At 31.2% G+C, this 22,278-nt stretch overlaps 1 protein-coding gene across 1 annotated transcript in view; it reads left to right on the forward strand.

The window, feature by feature from the left end:
- Positions 1-22,278, forward strand: part of LOC142329503 (cyclic nucleotide-gated cation channel subunit A-like) — a 448,759-nt gene that overhangs the window by 376,868 nt on the left and 49,613 nt on the right. Inside the window, exon 7 of the mRNA XM_075374177.1 lies at positions 14,423-14,822. Within this exon, the coding sequence (XP_075230292.1) occupies positions 14,423-14,822 (400 nt within the window). The remainder of the gene's footprint in view (positions 1-14,422; positions 14,823-22,278) is intronic.

A 22,278-nucleotide genomic window follows, 5' to 3' on the forward strand; every position in this document is an offset into this window, starting at 1 on the left:
GAAAATCTCTCAATGAGGGCTTATTACTGCAGTTAAGAAAAAGTCCAAAATCCAATGTTTTATTTTGGGATTTTTGGGGCATTTTTGGTCAAGTTGATTGCAATCAAAAGGAGAGGTGCACATCTATATGTTAGAATAGTCCTAAATCCAAAATTTCAACATTCTTCGACTAATCGTTTTTGAGTTATGTGAGATACATACGTACATACAGAGTCACCCCGAAACTAGTCAGAATGGATTCAGGGATGGTCAAAATGGATATTTCAATTGAAATCTGAAAACCGAAATTTTTCGCGATACAATACACTTTTACTTAATACAAGGAAACAAAAGTAAGATTAAATTCTATATATTTAAAATATAAACATATAAGTAATATTATGGCATATACGAATGGATACTAAATATAAAATATACGTACAAAATAATTTACAATCCTGAAGGCGTAAATGGAAAATTATATGAGCATATTTTATGAAAATGTTAAACGAGTTGCATAAAATTCAGATATCTTTTTGAAAAAAATGTGAGAATATTTTAAAAATGATTCATTAGTTTATTAAAGAGGCAGATTATAAAAATGGCCATTATTGTAAGTTGAAGTAATGTGTTGAGTTACACAAAAACAGTTTGCTTACTGGTTTGATAGAGGAGGCTTTTTAACAAAGAGTGCATAATTACTATCTCTCTGTATTCATAAACAGCATAGATACGAATTAATACTCTTGGTTTATCTAAATATCCATCAATATTATTTATGAACGGTATAATATGATGTGACAGCCCATTTTTGTATCTTGAAAACACGTCCTGACTATTTTATGTAGCCCCAAGAGATAATATTATGCTTCAAACGCGAATATACGTAAATATTAATAACTAACGGCTTCACGCGCGTACTTGACGTGCAACTTGAGCTCTTCGACTCTCCTTTGATTTTCAATATCAGCAGCTATGGATTCTGCTTGAAATTCAACTTGTGGCTTTTTTGTAGTCTAACATTGAACAAATGGGATCGATAATCAGCTGGAAAATTGTTTATAAGAAGAAAGCAGATGAAATGGTGTCTCAATCATGTGGGTGTGAGTTACTCTGTTGTGGCGGTAAAGAACAAAACAGTTGTGCACCGATTTTCAAATTTGGTTCTTAATAACTTCAGAACTAAGAACGTTTTCAAAACCGAGAAACTTGCATTTTGTAGAAAATTTTATTGACTGTTAAAAAATCACCCACAGTTTGGTCAATTTCTTCATTGTTTCGAGATATTCACGAAAAACTGCAAAAATGTGCATTAAAATTTTGTTTTAGGATGGTGGGGGTAATTTTTCCAAAATGAAATGTAGATAACAATTTTCCTCTTGTGTGGAATTGTTAGCGTGCTGAATTTCATCACGAACGGAATAAACCTGTAAATCTGTATAAAAGACAAATTGACCCACAAACATTCTTCTTTATATATATTTTTGTCTTCAGCCATTTGACTGGTTTGATGCAGCTCTCCAAGATTCCCTATCTACTGCCAGTCCGTATAACTCTTCAACATATACCACCTACCTATCGACCATTCCTTTCGTATTATAAATCGGTGTACCGTCTTCATTTAACACATAATTAGATTTATTTATGTACCACAAAATTCTCCTTAACTTTCCTATATGCTCTGTCTATTTTACCAATGATCATTTCTCTTTCCACTTCTAAACACTTTTACTTAATCCACTCTTCTTTCGCTACTTTGCACTTCTTGTTTATATTATTTCTTAATTGTCAGTAGTAAATTTTACCTTCTTCATCACTAGCATTCTTATATCTTCTACTTTCATCCATCAGCCGGAATATACCCTCTGATATCCAAGGTTTCCTACCAGTTTTCTTCGTTCTAAGTTCGCCTCTGCTAATTTAAGAATTTCCTTTTTAAGATTCTCCCATTCCTCTTCTATATTTTCTACCTTAATGTTTTTACTCAGACTTCTTGCGATGTCCTCCTCAAAAATCTTCTTTACCTCCTCTTCCTCTCAAGCTTCTCTAAATTCCACCGATTCATCTGACAACTTTTTTCAGGTTATATATATATATATTATATATATATACAGAAAATGATAACAAGCTTATTAAGGTTCTTTAAAGCAAACCACTACGATTTGATTTTTTTTTTTTTTTTTTTGAATGAAAGAAATCAATTTGATCATTCCAAGAGAAATTATCATGTAATAAAACATCTACAATTTTCGTTTTATGGGCAACAGAAATACTACTGTTATCATTAATAGGAATTACTTCCACGCAATAAGCAATATTAAATCAATCTTTTTTTTTCCTGTTTAGCCTCCGGGAATCACCTTTAAGTATTACTTCAGAGGATAAATGAGGATGATATGTAAGTGTGTAGGTGAAGGGCAGTCTTGTGCAGTCTGAGATCAGCTATTTCTGAGTTGTTTAGTTAATTGAAACCCAACCACCAAAGAACACCGGTATCCGCGATCTAGTATTCAAATATTATACCAACCTGGGAAACACAATACACTTTCAGCATTTATTTTAAAAAACGTACTTATGCCTTTTACATTTAAGCATATCTTTTGATATATAAAATTATGATAGATGAGACATTGTAGTACAATTTAAAGAGAAGTTTAAGAACTCTTCGGACCGATTAGGATACTTTCGTCTTGTTTATATTTGAGTGGACTTATTTTACTAATTTAATTATTAAATTTATAATTAGTTGATATTTCCTGTGTTACCTTCATATGAAAGTGTTTCTAGCCATTACCTTTGTTTTGAGTAATAAATTGTATCACTTTTTTAAATATTTCCTAATATTATTAAAATAGTTATATATTAAGGGTATGGAATTTTAATTTTTATAATTCATAGAATCAATTTACCTATATTAACAGAGTAGAAATAAATTATACAATTATTTTATTATTAACGTTCAAATCGATATTTTTAATAAAATAGTAAATACGGAGAAAATGTATTTATTAATCATGTAGCTAAAATGATGGAAAAAAAATGATAGAAAGTTGAGCCAGGATAAAATGCTAGAGAAAATGGAGAATTTCATGTCGGGTGATTGTCAAGAGATAGATGGTGAAGTAGAGGAGAGGGACAATTGTCTGTGTTGGTTGACATGGTAACGGTTGGAGAAGTAAACAGGAAAGGACAGTACTGTACTTGATTACACCCGAGTGTCACTAGTCCAAATCATCACAGCTATCATCGTCATCGCATCATTTTCAACATCATCATAAACGAACCATCTTTTTATTCCTTCCCCTCCCACTAACCAGACCAACAAAATAAAAAAAAGATATAATAATAGTCTCTACATTTCTCTTTCGCTTTAATAATGCCGCTCATATAATACAATTGTTCATCTATTCAATTCAGTTCAATTATGTATTCTTTAATTATTATGTATTAATAATACATAATAATTATGTATTAATTATTATGTATTCGATGTCGATAATCATAATTTATTTTTTATGTGCATCTAGTAAAACATTATCTTCATGATTTTCCTTTTATAAAAAGTAATTGTTTTATTATTATAAATTTAACTTAAAACTAAAACTAGTTTACTTTATTTGCTGTCTATTAATACACATCATTTTCATCTTTATTAAATTTTTTGTTTAAAAAAAAAATACAATTTTTTTTATTTTAATTTTATTACATTTAATCTAAACGAACTTCAGTTCAATTGTTAAAAGTATAAAATATGTCTAGAAAAATTCTCATATTATAATAAAGCAAATACCATGGAACCAATAGAGTTCAAAGAAAATTCCTATTCAACTTGCACCTGCGTGGTTTAACAGAGGGAAAGCATATGAAGAACAATGCGAATTGCTTGGTTTAAAGAAGATACCAGTATGATATAATGATTATTTACTAGGCACTGAATAGACTTATGGATGTCAATGTTTCTGTCGTGGGATTAATAGTGGCTTATGTAAATAGTGAGAAGCAAGAGTTATTTGTAAATTAAAAGCGAGATACATTATCACCTATTGCAAGATGTATAATGAGTTTAAACAATATTAACCAAAGCACGGAACTAGTTGCTTTTGAACAAAGGTTAGGCATTTTTAAATTTAGGCTTAAATTTTGTGTGACAGTAAAGGAATCGATTTTAATTATATTGGTTGGTTTTTATTTTTTGACAAATTTCTTCGAAAGAATATTTTTTAAACTATGTTTGACGTAAATCTATTGAAGTGTATAATAAGAAATAATTAAAGAAAGAAATGATAGAAAAAATAAATAAAGTTGTAATATGAAGACCTTGGCGAGTGATTAGTTCCGATATTGTACAACAATGCTTTAATGTGGTTCGTTGTAGATTATTCCCATTCCTGTTTCCAGCTAGTTAGGGGACCTTCTGTTTTGTTCTATTGCACCTTCTTCTGAACATTGATAGGTCGTTTCGATTCCCTCAGATGATAGTTTATCTTCTTGGAGGAATGTGGGATGCTTGTGTAGAGAAGCTGTGGAGGTCATTTATATATATATATCATTATTAATAAGAAACAACATTATACATAAGCTCTGTGGAACAACGTGGGGGGAACATCGGCTTCCACTTTGCGTACATCGGCTCTGAATCTCGTCTTCTCGGCTCCAGAATATTGTGCGCCAATGTGACTTAACAACCCTTATGTTCATAGAATTGATGCTCAACTTAATAACACTATGAGAATGATTGCCGGGGATACCAGGTCTACTCTTGTGGAATGGCTCCCAGTATTGAGCCACATACAACCCCCAAATCTGCGCCACATGAACGCTCTCATAAGAGAGTACAAGAAGATTATGTGGGCAATCAAAACCCAACAATAAATGAGGACATTGAGGATGCCAATCATGGTCGCCTTCGATCTAGAAAGCTACCAAAACAGCAATTGCTGCCAAAGAAGAAGGATTTAACCTAACAGCCACATAAGACATTGTCAACGTTAAACAGAATATGAACTCAGAATGGTAGGTGCCCCTATTTCCTGTATAAATGGGGTAAAATACCGACGCCCCTTTGCCACATAAGACATTGCCAACGTTAAACAGAATATGAACTCAGAATGGTAGGTGCCCCTATTTCCTGTATAAATGGGGTAAAATACCGACGCCCCTTTGCGAGTGTGGTGAAAATCAAACTGTTAAACACATCACAGAAGTTTGACCTAGGACACCTTATGAAGGGATTCCTGAAGATTTCCTGATGGCGATTCCAGAATCAATAGCTTATATTAATTTGTTAGGTGTTTGTTTGTAATTTTTGACTGTAATTGGTGTTGTGTCTTGATACCATACGCTAAATACATTATTAATGATAATCATTAATAATAATTTATAATTAAAAATAATTTCACATTTTTAATATCTTATTTAATAAAATGATTAACTTCATGGCAGTAAATATTGTTGAATTTTGCATTCTTTGGCAGGTGTTTTTTTAATTTAATGTTGGATTTAGAGTATTTTTTAAAAATCAGCTCGCAAGAGACTCAAAGGCAAATAAACCTACGTTTTAATAAAAAAATAAGAATAAGAAAAGAGATTAGGACGTACAGAGATTACTTTCAAGTAATTTCTGGACAAGAATTTTCTGAACAAAAACCTTATTTCTCAGACCGAAATAATATATTTGAAGCGTTTTTAAAAAAGAAATTTAAATATGCTTTTAGAATAAATGAAAATATGCTTCCATAAGATCTTTGATGATATGATAATATGCTTATTCTCTCAGTAGTGCAAATGTCTTGTCTTGCAAACGTATACGGTTCGCAACAATAGCGTTCTTTATGGTTTTCTGTTTCTAAGTAGAAATAGATTCTTTAATTTGCTGCTTGGGATTATCTGTCCCAGTTATTCTTTTCTTATGACTGTAAAACATATAAATTACAAAGGGCACTAGGAAAGTTTTGATATACGATGGAACGGATCAACACAGACGGTTAACACGATAGCGCGTGTTTAGGTAGGTCCTAACCTGCACTGTGACCGCTCTATTCACTGTCTCAGAGTCACCTGCTTTTTAGCTGTGTTAGTGAAAAGAGCTAAAGACGTCGTCGTGGCCGAAACTGATACCGAAAAAATTTGTGCTACAACTTTTGCACGCGGGTTAAATGTTGATCAGTGTTTAGAGAAAAAGACTCCTGTACTTGGATAGGATTGTCCTCATCGTACAACAAAATATTTTGGTGGTATCAGGAGTTTGAAAGAGAAAATTTTGACTTTGAGGACTCTCAACGTCAGGTAGACCATCTTCGTCTGTGACTGAGAGAAACGTTGATACACCACGAAAAATGCTTGAGACAGACGGGCGCGTCACCCATCACCAAATACAGGTGTCCTTGAGCATTAATTCACCAGCAGTTCATGCTATTCTACGAGATCACTAGATCAGCTTCAAGTTAGAAAGCTTTGTACCCTTTGGGCCCTAATAACTTGACCGACTGTCAGTTGGCACGTCGTGTTTCATGATTCCGTGAAATGCTGAAAATGAGAAATCTCTCTATGTGAACAGTATTATGACAGGTGACGAAACTTGGATGTAATATTATGACGCCACGCCAAGGCTCAGAAAAAAGTGTGGGTGTTTGAAAATCCAAGCCAGTGAAAAAGAGAACGGTGGCCGTATTTTTCAGTGCGAGAGGAATTTTGTAACTCAGACGCCGGTTACAAAGAAGTGGTATACCGAGAAATGTCTGCCTAAAGTTATCAAAGCACTCAAGAAATTGCGGCCAAACTCGAGGACACGATTTCTTCACCATGATAACGCCAGGGCATGGCTCCCAACTTCCGCCGAGTATTTGGATTGCACTAGAATAAAACTGTTAGACCACCCTTCCTAGAGTGCTGACCTCGTTCCGTGTGATGTTGCACTATTCCTCAAAGTTAAGAATAGACTGAAAGGGAGTCATTTTACGAGCAATGATGACCTCCTGAGGGCTTGCGACGATGAGTTCGCCCAGATCTCCTACGAAAAATTAAAGTTTCTTTGAAGACTGGTTTCGAAGGATGGAGACGTGTATAATGTATGTGGAAATTATTTTGAAAACTTATAAAAAAATAAAGTCGTATAGCAAAACTTTTCTAGTGCCCTTCGTATTTAAGTTATAATGGACAAAATTTTAGCCGAAGTTGTTTACACTAATCATAATGATCTCGCTAAACAGTGAGTTTCTGTGTTTGGCAAACTGATAGATAATGTAACATTATACTAAAACCGTGAAGAAGACAATGGTAAATTACTTTTCATGTTTGTATAAATTAAATTTCCACTTACCAACAATTTAAAAAGTTTAAATCCTAGTATTTTCGGAGCTGTTAGTCCATATTCAGGGATTTTCTAAAAAATGTTAATTTAAATTTAAATCGTTAATCGTTTTTAAATTATACTGTTATGTTCATAATAGTCGGTCGTCAAGAATAAAATTAATTCGTATGTCAATAAGAAGTAACGTCATGTTTGTAAGATGTTTGCGACTATTAATGGAGTAAAAGCTCCGAAAGTACTAGAATTTATTTGTGAAAATATTTTTTTCTTTTGTTTAAAACATATTAGTCAAGTGTGTTAAGTTTGTGCTATTTACGTACAGTTATTTTATTTTTTTTTTTTATTACTTTTATTTTGTGATTAATATCTTTTTATCAGTAAAAGATTTCACTGTTGATTTGTTGAGGTCGAGTCCATTGTATGTATACAGATGGTATGAGCTCTTTTCATCCGTAGGTAATTGATTAAGTTCTTTGATTAATTATGGGTAGCTTAATTAATTAAACATTTAGTGTTGTCACTGAAGTTTTATTTGTATATTCTGGTGTCTTTAATGGTTTTTGATTTGTTACTATATCGTTAATTTAAATATTTATTTTTTTATTAGTGTATAAATAACAAAAAACACCGTCGAATTGATATCGAAGGAATCTTCGGTTGAAATTTAAAAAAAAAAGTCTTTAAGAAAGTCGTATACAATTTTATTATCTTTAATTCTTGTTATGAAATTTTTTGATACAATATAACCAATGTAAAATTCTTATAAAAGAAACAGTTTTAAAAACACAAATTTAAATATGTTTTGTACGAGCCAGTATACATTTTAAAGTGAGGCGGCTCGCTAATAAATATTTCGAGTAAAGAAATAGCATTGATAAGAATTCAATCATCTAAATTGATATGTCTAGTTAAGATAAATTCATTCTTAAAGTTTTCTTCATTCATAATCTGGAACAGTATAGAATTGATTATTCCATTCGCACGGATAAAATTCCCATTAATGATAATGATAGCATCTATGTTACCCGTAAAGCGAAATTCTGGGTTTTTATTTGATAAATTCTGTAGACGATGATCGAATCGATTTTGTTTGAATCAAAATGAAATTTTATTGTTTTTCTTAGCTATAAAACGCCTTAATAAAATCACATCAATATTGAATATTTTTTACGCTTACCTATATTCTCCTTAAAGTATAATTTATCTCTTGAGGTTTCCTTAAAAGCTCATAAGTATAAATCATTTTAACCGATATTTAGAAAAGTAAAAATGCGATCTTATCCATGTGTTTAAATTGTACAATTTTAATTTAAAAAAATATTCACGTATTCCTAAAAAAAATTCTGGCAATTAATTTTTCATTTTAAAAAAATGTGTATGTCATTTAATAGACAATAAGGAAGTCTACGTCAGATAGGTGTCCACGTCAGATTTTTATATTATATTTACTGAAGAATTTTATTTTCGTCTAATTATTTATATTTATGTCTAATTATTATTACTTTGGTAGGGGTCCGCTATACAAAATTACATCTACTTAAAAAAATTTGTGGCAAATTAAATTTTTTATTAATTCATTGATATCTCGTGAACATTTATTTTTATAAATCTAATACGTAATTTTTAATTTTAATTAAATTAAGTATCGATTAAAAATTTATTAATTTGGTTTAAGATTTTTAATCTCTATTTAATAAATAGGGATAAGTAGTTTAGATTTCGTATAGTGATCTTGAATTTTAAGAAATTATCTGAACAGGCAAATAAATAAATGTACATAAATAGGGCTATACACATAAACGTTCAGAATTATATCATCTTAAGTAGGACGTATTAATGTGTACTAGATACGTTTTATAACACTAAGTTTTTCATAACAATTTTCAGTTGACGTAGGTGTTAAGTAATATAGTTCATCTTAAAAAACGGCTGTCTTTTTGCCTTTTGGGAATACATTTTAGATGAGTGTTTACTATGTTGTAAGTTTCTATTTATCTTGAAGTGTGCTTGTTGTATACATCGGGAATTGTAAAGCCTAAGAAGGAAAGTGCTTTGTTGTGTTCATACTCTGCAGTTAACACTTACTTGGATGTAGTTTGTTGATTAGTGTGGCGAATTAATGACATTATCTTGTGTTAATTTATAAAGAAAAAAAAGAAACAACTCGTTTTTAGTTTTCTGCTCGGTCAATTTTAACAAAAGGTATTACGTAGTAAGTTAGGTATTATTAAATTTAAATAAAATGACCGATTTTTTTATAAAATCCTAATGAAATTTTAAGTTTACAGAACATTTTTTTATTTTAATCTTCATAGTCGATAAAATAGTCGTCAGGAAAAATTTTAATTTATTACAAAAAAACAAATTATATTACAATACATTGGAAAACAATAAAACGCTCAAAAACCTTTAACAAAATACGTTGTTTAAAATTTAAAACTAAATGGTTATTTCAATTATTAAACAACCATCAGTAGCCACTGCAGAAGTAATATTTTCATTAATAATAATAAACTAATATTAATAGTCGCTAACGAAGTCATTGTACATTATACAACTAACTTATTAAACACAAGTATAAATAAAAATTTATAGAGCACATAAAAAGATTTTCCCTCCCTCCCCCCGTCGATTTCCCCGCCACTTGGAGCCGGATTTGCGACTAAGCATAAGCTCAGCTCAAAGGGGTGCCATCGCCTCAAACTACCTCGGAAGGGCACAAGGCCCCGCCCAGGCAGTCGGGACTCGGTCTTCCTTGCTTGCCATGCCTTAAATGAGGAGATTCCAAAGGGTTCTCCTTACCGGAACTCCAATCTTAACGCCTCGCCTCTAACGAGGAATCCCAAAGGGATCCCCCGCCGGGATCCCTTTGCACATAAAAAGATTAGTTCACTTTAAAATCACATTACCGTCAAACTGATGGTAATGTGCAGTTTGTAACTATTATTTGAAAGTTATGTCGATCATCAGTTTTGAAATTAATTTCCAGTACAAAATAAAATCATTTTCGTTATTTTAAAATAAGGCTTTAAAAGATTAAAATAAACCTACGAGATTCTTTAATTTAATCTTTAATTCTCCTCAGCAGAACTGTGAGGCGTGCGATGTAAAATGGTCCGTACACCATTTGCTCATAGATTGTCCAATCTTCAGATCTATTTGACAGAAATTAGACTTTGGTTCACATATGAAGCGTTTACTAAACCGTAAAAAGTGCATAAAAATCTCTATCTCTCTGATAATGCGATGAAGAACGTAATTTAGCGGTTTTGCTTAGTTTGTGTCTGTTTTCTTGTTTTTAGCGTTTATTGTTTATTATTTACGATCATGTAGTTACGTCGCTAATGATTATAATTGTTGATGCGACTATAAATAAAAGTATAAAAAAAAAATGATTAATAACACAGGATTTTTTTTAAATTAATTTATCACCTTAGATGTTTAAAAATATGTACTATATTTACGAAAAGTTGTAGAAAAGCTTAAAAAAAGCACTTAATTCTATTAATACATTACATTTATTATTTTAAATTACAATAAAAACATTAAATAAATAGAGAAATATTAATTAAATACGAACAATATTTACAAAAAACAATAAAATCATATTTCCAAATAATTATAGAATGAAAATAAAAAAAACAAACAATGGCTTTCGTTTAGAAACGAAGGCCAAGAATTAACTTACGTATATGTAAACCGCTTGAACCTCAACTCAAAATGCAGAAAACTTAACATAGGCTGGAGAAGACAAAAATATATCTCAGGACAGATAGAAAGAATCGCTAAACCAATCAATGAGTTTCCTCTCCGTCAAATATTTAAGGGGGAGATAGCCGTTCAATATTTTTATGAATGAAAAACTGTGATAAAAATATTTTTAATAAATTTAAAATTCAGACAGACTAATTAATATTAGTTCCTTTATTCAACACTGAAGTTTCTCCATTATTATTAATAAAGTAATTTTCCCAATTATTTTATTGCGTATATTTTTATAACTCTTGCTTTTAATTAACTTATTTTGTGATGCAAGTAATTTTGGGCTAGTTCACAGACTTTCTACTTTTTGTCTTTCACATTGCAAATGACAGTTATTATTATTTTTACAAATAAAATTATAAATTCCCGGTTTTTGGTTGGGTTTAATTTTTAACATTTTCTTCGACCCCCAATTTTTTGTCTTTTACCCCAGAGTTTGTGAAAAATACTAAAAATACAGTTTCGGGAAATTTTTTCAATTTTTCAGATCAGATTTTATATAAATCCACTTCTAAATTTACCCCTTAATTTGAGTTTCAAGAATTTGTATCTGGCTTTATTTTACCGAAGGCACACAAATCAGGTCGAAATTTTTCGCCGGCCGACTTTCTCTTACTTTTTTTATACAAACTTTCTTCTTTATTTTCACCAGCACACGTCCTGAAAGTTTGTTACATTCTTTTTAAATCATTTTGTATAAAAGAAACTAAAGAAAGGTTAAATCATCTTTTTATAGAAAATATTATCTTATATATATTTGAAAAAAAATTTCTCAAGTATTATCAGATGTATGTAAGTAACTTTTATTTTGTTTAAATGCAAAAACTTTTTGTTCTATGTTATGATCTGGCCATGAAACTTTTTTTTAACTCTTCATGGTTTTTTTTTTTAAGTAAAAATTTGAATAAAAGAATCAAATCTATATTATTTTTTTCGTTATTGTTACTGGACATATTTTTTTCCTTCTTACATTTTTAATTTATTTCTGTATACAATGATAAATCCATATAAAATCCTGACGTAAGCCCTCCAGCGAGTCTTTCAGTATTATAATTCTAGGTTAATATTGAACCTAGAGAAAGTAAATTTTTGTTTAATGTTTTCTCAGTTAACGTGGAAGAATACCGTATAGCTGTAACCTCTACAAAATTCTCTAACGAGTAATTATTTCAGTTAATTATGGTATCTTCAGTTAATTATGGTAACTCAAAAACGATTAGGCGTAGAATATTGAAATTTTGGATTTAGAACTTCTGTAACATCTAATTCTGCACCTTCGCTTTTGATTGCAATAGACCTTACCAAAAGTATCCAAAAATGTCCAAAATCCAAAACATTTGGATTTTGGAGTTTTTCTTAACTGCAGTAGTGATTGGTATTGAAAGATAGCTGGTACTTATTTTCATTGGTTCCAGAGTTATAGCCAAATAAAATTTTAATTAACGAAATATTTGGATCTTACAAGGGGAAGTTACAGGTTCGAATCCGACTTCATTTTCTTATCTTTTTATTTTTTTTAATGAAACTGCGTAAAATTTTATTTCACTAATAACTTCTAATTTTTTATCATTTTTTTTATTATGATTATTGAATTATTATTTATGTATTTTTTTACAGAGGTTAATAATTATTAATAAATTAATATAATTAAATTTAAAAATAAGTTGATAAAAAATTTCACCGGTTCTAAGGAGGGGATAAAAAAATGTCCAACTTAAAGTTAAGAAAAACTTCAAATTTACTCAATACAACAGTGGTTGCATGTGAAAAAAGTTTCACATGTTTAGAATACGACAAGCCCCATCTTACAATTCCAGCAACATTTTGGTCATCCCTTGTCGTAAAGGTTGGTCATATCATAAATCGTTTCAAAGGTTTTAGGTCATGTTTAGAGGACTAATGACCACTTTAAACCGATTCGATGCTGTGCCTATTAAGGTGGGTATGGTTTTTTTTGTCTTCAAACCCCATTTATTCCACCCTTTGGCTCAATGCTTGGTTATATCAAAAAAGTTTACATACATAAGTTTTAGGCTCTTACCCAGAAAAAAGGAAGAACTTTAAACAAATTCGGTATTTTACTTAATAAGAGAATTATAACAATATTTTGTTTTTTTCGAAAAAGCCACTCCATTTCCACCCCGTTCATCAGATTTTGACCGTTAACAAATATGACCGAGATTTTGAGTCGAATTTGTTTCAGGGAATAATTTGAAACGATAACTGGCGCAAAATTAAGTCAGTTATCGTGTCCACAAGAAAGTTATATATATATGTATTTTAATTGACTGCTGTTTTGGGGTCTGGGAATGTAATACACGAATATATGTCGAAATTTTCCGGAAGTCGAATCATGGTACCCATTACAATACGTAGCTTTCTTATGAAATCTATTTTAAAAAATCCAAGATTGTTAGATTTTTCGAAATTACTTCATTTTTTAACCGTTCTGAAATGTTTGTTATATTAACTGGAAGAGCTGTTATTGGTTACAGAATCATCTCTTTAAAGAACTACAGTATCATCAATATACTTAGCTATCAGTGTATTCGTATGTAGCGAATTTTATACATTACTTGTTTAGTTGTAATGCTAACTTCATAGGCGTGACATAGGCACGCCCTGCGGCCAAGTTGCCCTGGCGGGCGGCGTCTCGGAATGGGATTATTAGGAGCCCAAAATTGATTACCTCTTGTGTAAAAATAATTTTTTTTAATGATGAAAATTGATATAACGAAAGTTAAATTAGATATTTAACTCTAGAAATTGATACTAACGAATCGGGATTTTCCGCTAGTAATCGGCACATTCCGGTGCTAAGCTAAAGGGGATGGACGCACACAAAAATCCACATTCAAATGCCCTTTAGTAGGATAGGATAAAAGTAAGGGACAGGATAGAACTTGTGGAACACCGGTTTTAACAGAGAAAATTGAGAATCATGTAAATATCCATTTACTAAAATATTCCTGGAAGAAAGAAAGGATTTTAAAATAAGAAAAAGTGAATGGAGAAGGATTTACATTAATTTAACCAAAAATTTTCCATGTAAAATACGATTAAGGACTTAACTTTCATCCATTTATTTTAAAAAAATATTTTTTTTATATAATTTAATTATTAACACATCATATCATAGAACCATATTTATTGATTTATTTTACATCAAAATGGAAAGATTATATCTCATTCGATTTGTTCATTCTAATAAATTTATGATTTTTTTTAAGTTTAAAAAATACTCAAGAGTAGAAATATTTTATTAGTAATGATTAAGTAAAAAAAATAATTGTTGGAATTTTTTTTTTCAGGTAAAAAATAATTTATTCGGTTGACAACTCTCATATAATTTAAATATAATATCTGTTTCAGGTGTTCAGCCCTGGTGATTACATATGTCGTAAAGGTGATGTAGGCAGAGAGATGTATATAGTTAAAAGAGGACGATTATCGGTCGTTGCTGATGATGAGACGACAATTTTGGCAACTTTAGGAGCGGGATCAGTATTTGGAGAAGTTAGTATATTAGAAATAGCCGGAAATAAAACTGGAAATCGACGCACTGCCAATGTTCGATCGATAGGTTATTCCGATCTATTTTGTCTCGCTAAATGTGATTTATGGAAAGCACTGGTCGATTATCCTGAAGCGAGACATAGCCTTATGGAACGAGGATGTCAATTACTTCGAAAGGATGGCCTACTTGATGAACAGGCTTTTAGAAATGCTCAAGTGGAAAAAGAGGACTTAAAAGATAAAGTCCATCGCTTAGGTAACTAATCAAATTTATATAAATTATTTATAGTCTTGATTCGTTATTTTTTATGATTGTTAAGAATATATAGCTTATTTTTTTATTATATATTTTTTTTATTACAGTATATTTATCTAAACGTAAATCTGGAGACACAGGAACCTTAGTCGAACTAGTTTACTTACGTCATAAAATATTTTTATGAATTGGTTTGGTTTGCTTGGCATTTCTCTCGCCACCACCCTATTCGGTCGCCCTAAAGCATACGACCAAATGTCTGTGCCACAAACGGCTACTGAGCCTCCAACAGTTTAGCGACCAGCATCGTAAGTAGCTCTTGGAGCTTACCTGTCAGCGTAAGCGGACTAAGCGCGGTGCCATGCACCACCGGCTTACGTGTCCCAACCGCTCACTTTTATTTTATTTTCCTTTTGAACAAAATGACCTTTTATTTTATAAAATCGGTAGACAAATAGCCGGGTTACAGCACAAAATTGATGGTGTATTTTTAAGTTATAATTATTAGGTCTATTATTATGAGAAAATTATTACTCAAATTTACGTTCAATTCGATTAAATATTGTTTTCAAAGTGGTGGACATGAAAACACAAAATTATATCAATTTTTTGCCATAACTCGACTATTTATTAACAGATTTAAAAAAATAGAATTTCATTTTGTTCAAAATAAAAGGCTTAATATTTTACAAACAACATACATTTTGATTAAACTTATATTTATGAAGATATAACGGGTTGAAAAATAAACATGGCCGCCATTTTGTAATTTGCGAAAATATTTAAGTCCTGATTTTTTGCTAATTTTACAACTTTATTACCAAGACGCTTAACAAATATTAATGTGATTCGTCTATCCGATCTTGAGATATAGATTTTTATATAAAAATAACAAAAAGGCTGACAGGGGTAGAACAAAGGAGAAATTACCATTTTTCCTAACGATATTTTTTGTTTAGTTTTACAAATAGAATCCGGTAAAGTATAGCCAGTCCACCATTTTAGAAACACCTCTATATATACATATAATATATATTATTGCATTATTCGTTAACTTTTAGAAAGCTCGGTTGACATGCAGGATGGAAATGGACTTACGGACTGGAGATTATTAGCTTTTTGATCCCTTATTTAAAAATGTTCCTTTTTTTGGATTGGTACCACTGTTTTTAGTCATAATATTTTAAAACAGCTGTTTTTTATCATGGAAGTAAAATAAAAATAAAAAATCCTCTGAAACTGAGTATTTAACATTTTTTTCATTAATTTCGATGTGTTTACATTATAACAATCGTTTAGTATAGCTCTTTCTTTATGTTTGTGTTTTATTATACGAGTAGATACGGTTAATGGACAAGTTACTTTGTTCTCTATCTGCAGTCTTAGTAGAATAAAACTGTTACCAGAGTTAACATTTTTAGGGCTTTATTAACAAAGAAAATTATTCTATTAAGCAGAATATTTCTTTAACAGTAACTTCACGTCGCCCGTTATACGAGATGTAGAACTTAATTGGCTTAAATATTACCACATTCATTAAAAAAAATTTGCGCGTATCACAATAATAGTGACTAACTTATATTTAAGTTACTGCTCATAAATTATTGTTTACATCGGCGGTGGAAATAATGTAAAAATTTTGATGATCTCGTAAATCTCTTGTGCAGTATTAACAAAATGGTGATTATTAAGATTTATTGGCTCGATTCGGTAGTGTTTAGTTTTTTTAAATTTAAATTAACACTGAAAACAATAAATAAACGCATATTCTCTATTTTATTACATTTTAAGCGTGAATTATAATTTTAACTTAATTTTTATTTTTGAATCTTCAGTTTTAATTATCTTTTGGGTAAGTTAATGAATACTTTTAAAAAACTTAATAAGAAATTAATTGAAAACTACTTTCAGTATTAACGTAAGTGTTACACGTAAATAAAAATTTATTTAATAAATTATTTCCAGATTTCTAAACGCTATTAATTACTTTTTTTAAGGAAATTGGATATTTTTTTTTATTATTATCTTTTAGAACAAAATAATTTTCGTTCAAGTTGATAATAGTTTTTATAAACTGCATTTAGTTGAGCTTGAAGAAATTTTCTAACCATTTTTACAAGCTTTTTTTTTGGTTTTTGAGTTAATGGTAACCTTTTCTTTTATAACTTTTTTTTTTAATCTACGTATAAATTATACTGGTTTCTTCACTTTTCAAAATTCTGGTATATTAGTGTCAGTTTGAACATTTTTATGACATGCTTTCTAAAATATTAATTGTGGTGACCGATCCTTCTCTCACAACGGCTGTGAGCCTATAAGATTTCTTAACATATTGTTAATATTTGTATAGAAAGAAGAAAAAATTCTAATTAATGCATAAAGCGAATTTACTTCTTTAGGAAGTCATTCTATATAATTGGGTATTTCTGTTGTTGTCCATGGCTTTAATTTGACTTTTACATTTTATAATATTAAACAGAATATTATGCTACTTGATACACCATTAAACGGACTTTATTATATTTCCAGTCCATATGGTTTATGATGGATGTTTGGGAGTTAGTTCCTTTTCATGTACTCCAAGCTATATGGCTAATTTTTTCCCATTAACTTGACCTATCATCCTGTGTAATAATTTTTTTTATCAAATGCATCGTTAACAAGTTATCACACATAATAAGTACTCATAAAAAGTATCGCTGAGACTTAAAGGAGCTTCGCCAGAAAACGATTGTTAGTACTGCATGAGTTTTCATGTCGGTATAGCAAGGATGAAACATTGTATTATCTATATCTGGCATCTAAAAAAAAGTTGGAAAAGTATTCCATGATTTTTCCAGCTACGCCGAATCAAAAATTAATAATTTAAAGTCATAAAAAATTTTACAAATTTAAAAAAAAATAGTAAAATAAAAAATCAAACAAGGTTGTAAAAAAATTAAATTGTAAAACATTCTACGAACTTGTAAAATAAAATAGTCTTAAAAAAAAATTATATGTTTTTCCATAATATTTTTGGGTTAAAAAAATTCTTTTAATAATTTAAATATTCACCAAAGTTAGTTTTAAGTACGTTGAGATCGAAAACCTACAAAGATTATTTTTACAATTTTTTTTTTCTAATTTTTAGAGCCCAACTCTCAAAGAGTCTATTTATTGATTATAATGATTACCAAAATCTAATTTCGAATAAAATTATTTTTGGATTTTAGGGGCTTCCTTATCTGTTGAAAAAATTTAGGAAAAATTCTTTATAAAGAAGTGATCCCTAACAAAAAGATTATTAATTTAAAAGAGAATTGTTTAAAAATTGGAAAAAAAGTACAAATTTTATGAAAGTAATGAAAAACTGCTTCTCATTTTGGGTCTGGAATACAATAGCCCTTTAAGTTATGAAGAAAAAAAGAAAAAAAAAATTTAATATGAAAAATTAAAAAACCTATAGCCGTAAAACAAACAAACAGAATATATATTTTTTAAAGTTGGAGAATAAATCTTAACAAACGTTTTTTTCTAAAAATATGCATCATAAATATACATCATCAGCTTAACAAACTTTTCAAGTAAACTTTTCTCTAAATCTAACACCCTATACAATAAAGACTAGGATATGAAAAATAATTTTTTTAAAATTTTTTCTACATTTTAAGTCCTGGTTCAATAATTAAAAAAAAAAAATTGTTGACGTTTCTTGATAACTCTATATATGAAGTATAAACTTACAAAAAATGTTTGAAAAATATTTAATCAAATGGAGACTGAAGAAAAGAACGAACGTATATTTAATTTTTAAGAGGTGGGAGTTATTTTTTTGAAAAATATTTGTATGGTTTATTTATACTTGCATTGTAGGCAACAAATTTTCTTTAATAAAGTTTTCTCAAAAATTTCTCTGAAAAAAATCGAAATAGTCGTGATATCCCAGTATCCTCCACCCCTTAACAAATTTTGAAATAAAATTGATATGATGAATACCCTATATGTAGAAATATATGAGCCAAATTTTAAGAAAATTGGTTTGGTCAATCCTGAGATATAAGCTCAAAAGCAGTGTAACTCATATACATACCTACATAATGTTTTTTTTTTTATTTTTGTCTAGATAGGCTAGTTGAAAGTATATGTTTGGAGTGTCGCTTTATATGGAAGTGAAACTTGGACGATCGGAGTATCTGAGAAGAAAAGATTAACTTTTGAAATGTGGTGCTATAGGAGAATGTTAAAAATCAGATGGGTGGATAAAGTGACAAATGAAGAGGTATTGCGGCAAATAGATGAAGAAAGAAGCATTTGGAAAAATATAGTTAAAAGAAGAGGCAGACTTATAGGCCACATACTAAGGCATCCTGGAATAGTCGCTTTAATATTGGAAGGACAGGTAGAAGGAAAAAATTGTGTAGACAGGCCACGTTTGGAATATGTAAAACAAATTGTTAGGGATGTAGGGTGTAGAGGGTATACTGAAATGAAACGACTAACACTAGATAAGGAAGCTTGGAGAGCTGCATCAAACCAGTCAAATGACTGAAGACAAAAAAAAAAGGCTAGTTGGTCCCTAAAACGTAAAGATTTTCAAAAATTCTGTTATCCTATTGACATGATTACAAAAACAAAAAAATAATATATATATATTCTTTACTAGAAGTAATCTGACCAAATTTGGTCAAAATCGGTCCAGTAGTTCTGGAGATATAAGGTGATTTAGGGTACGACACCAAACAAATTCACATACGTACGAACATCTGGAAAATTTCCATCCGGGTTTTGGGTTCCTTAGGTGTCAAAACGTAAAGATCCGGTAAAAATCACATATGCCCAAATTGGACCGATTACAATACTTTCCCTTCTAAATATACCTTCTATAGGGCTAGACGAAAAAGTAATTAATATAAAATTAACAAGTGATTATAACAATAAGATAACGATCACAAAATGAACTTTAAGCAAGAATTATTCCGTTTTTTATTTAGAAAAAGAACAAGCTAACGCTTTATAAATGAATTTCACTTTGACCCCTGCTCACGAAGACTAATTAAACAGCTTCTCCTCGTACTTACAACTGTCCAGTAATGGAATGCTCGTAACGCACTCTTCGCTCATTTGTACCAAACACCTTTTTCTTTTTTTTTAACCACTTGAGAGCAACCGGTAACCACCTAGAAGACGTTACTTCGGTCGGTACCAAGTGATGTGGATGATGACTAGTCCTCCTTTAGTGCAGCTTGAAGCTGATCGCTCTACGGAGTCCCTCTTGGATCATTGAGACATCACGATATCCCTCCCGGTTGCCATGGTGACTCTCCCTAAGAGGGCTACCCTTCCCTTCCCTATCACCTAGTCTGGGTCCGCGTATGTATCCTACGCATACCCCCTCTCCTTTATCGCGCGCCCTCAAGGGTCCTCAATGCGTGATCAGAACGTCCTGATCCAGATATCTGCTGGACTCGAATGCCCTCAGCAAAGAGGCTGCTTCCCTGGTCCAGCACGTGCCCACGATTCAACCCCCTGGTAACAGAATCTTTTCTGGCAGTTTCCCTCCCGAAAATTTTTTTTCAAATTCACATTAGAAGAGTTTGACATCCCCACAGTATCGTTAAATTAGCTCCAGTCAGTATACAAAATTATAACCCACCGGGTTGGTCTAGTGGTTAACGCGTCTTCCCAAATCAGCTGATTTGGAAGTCGAGAGTTACAGCGTTCAAGTCCTAATAAAGCCAGTTATTTTTACACGGATTTGAATACTAGATCGTGGATGCCGGTGTTCTTTGGTGGTTGAGTTTCAATTAACCACACATCTCAGGAATGGTCGAACTGAGAATGTACAAGACTACACTTCATTTGCACTCATACATATCATCCTTTTTCTTCTTCTGAAGAATTATCTACACGGTAGTTACCGGAGGCTAAACAGGAAAAAGAAAGAAGTATATAAGAGCATATAATTTACAAAGTTATCAGGGGGTAATTCACGACAGTCCCAGGAGTCTCCCGACTCCTTCCCGTCGTCTACAGTAAAAAATTACTTGTTCTGGGGTATCCTCCTCTTGACAATAGATACATGCTGGTGTGGCTCGTCTTCTGAAGCGGAACGGACAGGAATCAAATTCCCCGTGCCCCGAGAGGAGTTGGGTGATAAAGTAATTCACTTCCCCGAGCCACGGCTCGAGACGTGGGATTAGCCTCTTCGTCCAGGCTCCCTTTTCCGTTTGCATCCATTCCGCCTTCCACTCATCTGTTCTCTTCTTCCTGTCCGCTTTCGACATACCGTCATAAACTCGTTTGAGTTCCAGCGCCAGGAGGTGGATCGATGGAACTCCAGCGATTACCTCCCCCGCTACACCCGATATGGTCCGATTGGAGGAGATAATTCGCACGTTTGCGCGGTGCTGTAGGAAAGCCATCCTCGTTACATTACGCTTCACCCCCAGCGCGTCGTACCATACCGGCACCGCGTACAACATTATAGAGGTGGCCACGGACATTACCAAACACTTACTCCGAATGTTCCCGCACACTGACCTCGTATATTTATCCCGGAATATAATTTCCGCTGGTCCTCGGCAGGATTTATATCTTTTAGCTTGATTTGTATTCCCAGTAAACAACACACCCTTTTGTTTGTTCAAGCGTAATGATTTCTATTATCTACACTTTCTACACTTTTCTATAAATCTTTTCTAGATAGAATTTATTGTTTCTTCTAGATTTTTCGTTCGTATTTTCTTTTCTTTGTTCCTCTGGAAAATTCTCTTCCCGTAACAATATCATTATTATTATTAATATTAAGATGCATAATTTTTAGTGATATTTAACTGAAACTGTGTCGAGGATCATTGATTGTGAATTTAAAAAAAAATTAATTATTTTTTGTAGCCGATAAATGTGAATGAAATCTGGTGAGAAGTGAATTATTTATTTTATTTTTTGTGTATATCTATGTTTTTTTTTTTTTAGAGATAACCCCGTGAAATATATTTTTAATTATTATATTTTTATGTATTTGAAAAGATTGCAAGATGATAGAGCTTTTTTATTATTCTTGGCGTTGCCAAGAATAATTTTTGTTTGTGTGTATGTGTATGTATGAAAGGGAAAAGTTATATACAAAGTAGAATAGAAGAGAGTGTAAAAATGAATTAGTAGTGTTGAAAAAAGGAAGGGGAAATGAGTTATTGGGTTGTAGAGTGGTGGAGGAATTAAAGGGTGGTCATTGTACGTGACGGATGGGCAGCATCAATAACTGGCTCAGAACAAAGCTGAGTAAGACGTGGTTGAACATAGATACCGCCATCATACTCGTTGAATACAAAAAAAGAATATATATATATATATCATACAATAAAACCTTTTTAATTTTTTTATCCATTATTGTAGAAACAGTTTATACTTGAAACAACCAGTTTAGTTTTCCAGAATATTACACTTTAAATTAAACACATGACAAAAATTAATTAAT

Source organism: Lycorma delicatula, chromosome 8 (assembly GCF_047948215.1).
Source record: "Lycorma delicatula isolate Av1 chromosome 8, ASM4794821v1, whole genome shotgun sequence".
Taxonomy (NCBI): Eukaryota; Metazoa; Arthropoda; class Insecta; order Hemiptera; family Fulgoridae; genus Lycorma; species Lycorma delicatula.